Source organism: Equus quagga, chromosome 2 (assembly GCF_021613505.1).
Source record: "Equus quagga isolate Etosha38 chromosome 2, UCLA_HA_Equagga_1.0, whole genome shotgun sequence".
In the NCBI taxonomy this organism is placed as follows: domain Eukaryota; kingdom Metazoa; phylum Chordata; class Mammalia; order Perissodactyla; family Equidae; genus Equus; species Equus quagga.
The window spans coordinates 93,185,391-93,192,059 of NC_060268.1; the positions used below are offsets into that span (position 1 = coordinate 93,185,391).

At 47.7% G+C, this 6,669-nt stretch overlaps 1 protein-coding gene across 1 annotated transcript; it reads right to left on the reverse strand.

Annotated features, from left to right (window-relative positions):
* Nucleotides 1-658: 658 nt before the first annotated feature.
* Nucleotides 659-5,811, reverse strand: ZNF774 (zinc finger protein 774). The gene is made up of 4 exons (XM_046654087.1): nucleotides 5,690-5,811; nucleotides 4,064-4,186; nucleotides 2,471-2,577; nucleotides 659-1,997 (listed from the first exon to the last, which is right to left on the reverse strand). Exons 2-4 carry the CDS (start codon nucleotides 4,168-4,170, stop codon nucleotides 757-759), a joined length of 1,455 nt encoding a protein of 484 aa, XP_046510043.1. The 5' UTR covers nucleotides 4,171-4,186; nucleotides 5,690-5,811; the 3' UTR covers nucleotides 659-756.
* Nucleotides 5,812-6,669: the final 858 nt, after the last annotated feature.

Below are 6,669 nucleotides of genomic sequence, written 5' to 3' on the forward strand. Positions count from 1 at the left end.
CACAGGATATTTTCTACGCCTCAGATGGCAGCAAACCTCCAGTGGGAAAACCTCACACGCTGCTCCACAAAGAGCTTCTGAGATTTTTCAGCCTCTAAGTCACAAGACCACAGCTTCTCTATGATAATTCTGCCTCATCATGGCAATGACACATCTGGTGACTAATGTCTGCATAGCACTGGATGGGAGAGTGTTTTCCATTTCATTCAGCCTGTGTTCACACCCCAAACCTTCTAGTTCCACTCTAATTTCTTGCAAATTCTGGGCTTGGGAGGCTGCACTAATAAATTCCTTATTGAGTAATAAGCCTGATAAAACCAACCAACCGTGTATTGAGCGTCTTTTAAGGGCGAGGCACTATATGGAGGGCTTTACAGAAGACCTCTAATCTTAACCATTAACAGTGACAACGTGCCCATTTAGTACTGAGCCCCCACTTTGTGCAGGGACTGCACTAGGTAGCTTACACGTGATCTCTTTGCCACATTTATCTCACTTCTCTTGTAAGAACCAGGCATGAACCATTAAACTCGCCTTTCCCTAAGAGTCAGTTAAAAACACTGAAGGAATGTGTTTTGTGGTCATAACATTACTTGGACCCTGTATGTTTATCCTCGCCATTCAAACATGGAAAAAAGAGAATAGATCAGGGCCCAACTTGAGCCGTTGACGCCCAGGTTCACTCTATTTGGGGTACTCGAAGACAGCGGCAATGGAAATTTGGAAGGGAGCATCAGAACCACTAAAGACTATATTCTAAATCAAATGGGTGTTTTGGTGACATAAAAGATGTGCTTTCTGACGGAAGCTCTTGTCACACTTACTACAGTGAAAAGGTTTTTCTCCTGTGTGTGTTCTCTGGTGGGTGAGAAAATGGGAGCGCTGATTGAAGGTTTTGCCACACTCAGGACACGGATAGGGTCTGTCTCCCAAGTGGATCCGTTGGTGGGTAATGAAGTGGGAGCTCTGATTGAAGCTCTTCCCACACTCGCCACATTTATAGGGTCTTTCCCCCGTGTGGATCCGTTGGTGCTTAACGAGGGCAGAGCTGTCGGTGAACCCTTTCCCACAGTCATCGCACTTAAAAGGCCTCTCGCCTGTGTGAGTTCTCTGGTGCGTGGCCAGATGTGAGCTCTGACTGAAACTCTTGTGGCAATGAGGACAGCTGAAGGGCCTCTCTCCCGAGTGGGTGCTCATGTGAGCTACGAAATGAGAGCTGTCTCTAAAGCCCTTCCCGCACTCTGGGCACTGAAAGGGCCGTTCTCCTGTGTGGGTTCGTTGGTGCTTAGTCAAATCTGAGCTCTGGCTAAAATTCTCCCCACAGTTATGACATCTGTACGGCTTCACTCCCGTGTGGGTCCTCTGGTGGGTGATGAAATTGGAGCTTCGACTAAAGCTTTTATGACATTCGAGGCACGTGTAGGGCTTCTCTCCCGTGTGGGTCCTTTGATGCATTATGAGGTGGGGCTTCCGCCCAAAAGTCTTCCCACACTCTGGGCACTCGTAGGGTCTCTCGCCCGTGTGGGTTCTCTGATGTTTGACGAGCGTCGAGCTGTCGCTGAATTTCCTCTCACACCCACTGCATTGGTAGGGCTTCTCTCCTGTGTGTGTTCTGCGATGGGTGACCAGGTCGGAACTCTGTTTGAAGCCTTTCCCACATTCAATGCATTTATAAGGCCTCTCACCAGTATGGGTTCTGAGGTGTCTCACGAGATAGGAACTCTGGTTAAAGCTTTTCCCACATTCTTCACACACAGGCTTCTTTCCTACATATCCAGCCAGGAGCTTGTTTAAATCCTTCTCCTGCGAAAAGGGACCCTGATGGCCCTCTCTTGGAAGAGTTCCATGTTGCCCTTCTAATTCAAGGCCCCTCTCCCAGTTTCCTCCCCAGCTAGGAGTCTGAGAAATATCTTTATTGGCCCTTGCTGAGGATGTTCCACATTGTTCTGCTGTTTCAGAAATGTCCCGATTGAGTTTTACCACCTGATTCTCAAAGTCTGAAAAGTTAACAGAAGTAACAGAATAAAGTTATCAGTTATCAGGAAAGAAAATCAGAAAGCAGCAAAATTAAAATCAGTGTTTTTGCAACAGACTACGCTTAATTTGACTAGTTTGGTTTTCACTTTGTGAAAAATTTATTGAAGTTCATTCAGCTTACAGAAAACGTGAATTCCTAACCCATTTTTATTTTAAGATGGCCAGATGAACCTTGAGATGACCTTATTATTCTCCAAGCATATACCACATATTGTCCAAACTGGGCAACCCCTTTCGAAGATGTTAAAGTCTGGACGAAAGTGAAATGCTTACTTAAAATGAAGACTTTCTTTAGTCAATTACTGACTGCCCAAGAAATCAAATTTAAACTTCTAATAGTAAGAACGAAAGTCTGGGGCAGCATTCCAATTTTTCATCTAAACAAGGAATGAAACGCTATGGTTCCTCCCACCAGGTAACACTCACATCTCACCTGTGTGACTTTCCCGTAGGATCTTCCTCACCTCAAAATTCGGGAGTGGCAGGACCCATGGCTCCTCTTTCTGCTCCAGCTGGGAGATCACACTTGGTCTAGAAATGCTATATAGGAGGATGAACATAGGAGGTTAATCTGAGCCAATCACACAAGGCCTGGCCAAAATCTAAACCCTCCTCCTTCCCTAAGTAGAAGAGAACACCCAGGGAAACTCAAATGTGTGTTTGGTCTCATTAAAAGGGCAGTCATTCTATCAATAATCCATTTTTCGAGTTTTCTCATTTTATTAGCAGGCAAACACAAGACAATGAAAAAAAAGGGCAGCCAAGATGAAGTGAGAAAAGAGGGTGATCTCCCCAAGAGACTGAGGAAAAAAAGCCTTTTTCCTCCCATTAAAAAAAAAATCAGGCACCAGCCCCGTGCCCAAGTGGTTAAGTTCATGCACTCCACTTTGGCGGCCCAGGTTTTCGCTGGTTCGGACACATTAGCTAATTATTAACTAACTATATTTCAATAAATGAGACTTTAAAAAAAGACAATTAGCATCTCACTCATATGTAGAAGATAAAAACAATGACAAACACATAGCTACGGTGATTGGATTGGTGGTTACCATGGGGAAGAGGGTAGGGTGGGAAAGGGGTGATTAGGCTCACATGTGAGGGGATGGACTATAGTTAGTTTTTGGGTGGTGAACATGATGTAATCTACACAGAATTCGAAATATATTACGATGTACATCTGAAAGCTATATAATGTTATAATCCAATGTTACTGCAATAAAAAAAAAGACAATTAGCTTTTTTAAAAAAGGACAAAGAGCTGTTCATCACAATACTGGTGACTATTTGGAAATGACCTAAACTTCCCACAAGAAAGGAATGATTATATTTGATTGAGCCGTATGAAACTGCCATTTTATAGGTAAAAAATGGTCAAATATATGATTCAATCTAATGTAAATTACTGTATTCCATACAACAAAATACTAAGTGGTTATTCTAAGTGATGTAGAGAAAGATAACAGTATTTATTGTTGTAGAAATATATTCACAAAACCATGTGTAAGAAAGTATGATGTACAACTGGAACTACAGTAGGATCCTAATTGTTCTGTTTTATTTTTCTAATCATATATATGCTTAGAAAAAAGGCTGGAAGGACAGCAGCTCTTCAGCGGTGGGATGGATGACTTTTATTTTCACTTTGCTTGTCTCCTTCTTCAATGAGCAGATATTACTTGTGTAGCAGGTATGAAGGAAAGCAGGGAGAAGGGGTAGCCATGGTATTTTAGAAAAAGCACTGGGCTGGACTCGTATCTCTGCCACTTAACTCTGAGTCTCAGCGTCCCGAGCTGGAAAAGGGGGATAATAACACACACATCAAAGGCTTATGCTGAGCCATCAACGAAGACACCTGCAAACCATAAAGTGCCATAGAAAAGGATGTTATTCTCTTTCTGCCAGGGAGGCTACCATGATTCCCACAGAGAGTCAGAGCTCTAGGAGACCAGCATCCCCAGAGACCACTCAGACCTGAGCGCTCTCAAGATATCTGAGTCTTAAATCCAAAGGAGAGTAGCATCCTTACCCGTTGAGAGCCCATTCTTCTACGTGTGCTGGGTGGTGTCCCTGAAGAGGATTCTGTAAGCAGGGTCCAGGTAACCCACTCTTCCCTGAAGTCCCCAGCCACATCATTGAGGGTCATCAGGTCCTACAGCAAGAGACCTCAACATGCATCAACAGCTCTCTACATGTTCTCCCCATTGTCTGAAAACCAAATGACAGCCGTCATGGCCACCAGTACACCCAAACGGAACGCCCTGACTAGAAAGGCTCTCAGGTAAATTCTCTCAACCACGGAAGGGTTGCTTTTCTTATTCTGTTTTTACATAATCCTTCCCTTGGCCAACTCTCCCATCACTGAGTGAGGCCTGGGCTTCCCAGACACATCTGCAGAACTTCTGTCTTTGAACACACTAACTTCTTGAGGAACAAATTGTCCATGACACACAAGATAAACAAAGGAGAGCGTGTGCAGGTATAACTTGATTTCTAGAAAGCTTTGGATTCTCTCCAACTACGTTTTCTTTAGCAAGCCAGGAAGTCGGGGGCTTAATTCTACTCATATTAGTTATGAGAACAGCTGACTTTTCGCGGCTTGTCGATTGGTGGCAACCTCATGGGACAGCCTATGCAGAACTCCAAAGGGAACTGTCCTGGGGACCATCTATTTCAGGGTTTAATGGAGTTAGAAATGAGACTTAAAAAGATATGGATTACAAGGGGAAAAAAAGGCATGGACAAGCTGTAAATTAAGCGAAATTCAATGGGGATAAGAACAAAACATGACCCTTGGGGGCTGAAGCAATCATTAACACATTAATAAAGTTGACAGCAGGATCACGAAAAAATTATTTTGAGGGAGATGGTCAGATTCCTGGATGGATCAGTGATTTATTCAGTAAGTAATATGTTGTAAGGTATTAGGGGTCACAAAGAAGTGTAAGATAACATGTCCCTGCCTTAAAGAGTTTCCAATGGAAACAAACACAGGTCAGCCAGCTGAGCCTGCTACAAAGAATCCTGGGTTTCAGTGCAGGATGGACCAGGTGCGGTGAGGGGGTTTTTCCCTTTCCCATCTTCCGTCTCACCATCAAAGCACCGGTCCTACTAGAACACACTCGCAAACACTTCTCGTGGAGACAGTTATGCATTTACAGACATTGCTCTGGGTCACTGACAAAGTAGCGAGTTTCTAAGGATCTAAAAACCCTAGGGATGCAATTCATCTGTCTGGCTTAAAACCTTCACAAGCAAAAATAATGTCAGTAGGAAGTGGACATTGGAAGGAGTTTTGAGCATACATTTTATTTCTGCATCCATTACAAAACACGACAGCAGGGCCGCCTGCAGGAGGCGAGTTCTCAGCCACTGTCCCAGAAACCCTGTTTCCCGCCCAGCCTCCTGTCCCCTGCACAGGTGACCTCGAAGGCCGTGCAGCGTCCAGGTGCTGTGACTAAGTGCCATTGTGAGGAGCAGCCCTCTGCTCACTGGGGTTATTAATAGGAACATGACCGCAGGGGCAGCGCCGACACCCATCTCCTCCCTCGTGGTGCTGCAGGCCCCAGTCGGGGGCCGGGGACCGCCATGAGGACCAAGAGCACGGATGGGGAGGATGAGCCATCCCGACGACGGCGCGGAAAACCGCAGCTACCTCAGCCCGCTCCTCAGCAGGACCTGCGGGCTCCGAAGGGCGGGCGCGGGGACCCGGCAGCGACACGTCGGGGCGGCGGGTGCGCCCTTCCACGCCCCTCTGTGGTGCCCGGGCGGCCGCCGCCGTCTGCTTCCCGGATCACTCACCGCCCCAGGGCCCAGCCCGGGGATGGAGCAGGAAGTGAGTCCTCCACCGCCGAGCCGCACCCGGCCCGCAGCGCCGAGGTGGTTCCTCCCAGAACCCGACTGTGATTCGTGCGTGACAGGACTGTGGGGACACAGGTGGGACTCCGAGCCCGACAGCCAGCCGCCGGAAAACACCGCCCCTGTCCTCTTGCCATTGGCTCCTCAGTTTCCATGACGAGATATCTTCCCCGTCCATAGGCTGATTGGGCTTTCAATCACCGCGGGGCCTTCTGGGAAATGTAGTCCAGAGCAAGATTTCCTCAAAAGACGAGCACCGGGACGCCCAGTTCTGAGCGGTGGCAAGTGCTAAACCCGATTCCCGCGCTACCTGACTGCGACGGGGGCTCTCCGGAGCTGACGGGGCCTCCAAAGACTGTACGCCCAGAGAGGGATCTGCAGGTGCGAGCCTCCTGGCCTCACCCAACTACCGCGGAGCAGCCTTGCACCACCGGCGGCGTCTCCCGGGATCTGGCGCCTCGCCCTTTCAGAGCGCCAAGCAGCACATTGCTCCTACCGTGCTGCGCATCCTCCTCTGCCCGGTCCCCTGCCCGAGCCCGGGGTGGCCAGAGCCTGGAATGGTGTCTGCCATCTCACACTGGGCTTAAGAAACCCCAAGCAGAAGGCGATAATGGAAAACAGATGTCTGCGTCCTTCCATTGGCATCACAGTTCCCAGGCATATCTCCTCCCCGTTGGTTAAGGCACTGTTAATAGCCCAATGTGGCAGGCGAGGGCGTCGAGTACTATTCTAGGAAGTGTGTATTGGGTTCCAAACTGTGGAGGCTCCTGGGTCTTG

Coding starts and splice junctions, on each gene's coding strand:
- ZNF774 (XM_046654087.1), bottom strand. CDS start 4,170: ATGATGTGGCTGGGGACTTCAGGGAAGAGTGGGTTACCTGGACCCTGC. Junction 2,578..4,063: donor GAAGAATGGGCTCTCAACGG/GTAAGGATGCTA, acceptor CCTCCTATATAG/CATTTCTAGACCAAGTGTGA. Junction 1,998..2,470: donor CCTACGGGAAAGTCACACAG/GTGAGATGTGAG, acceptor TTAACTTTTCAG/ACTTTGAGAATCAGGTGGTA.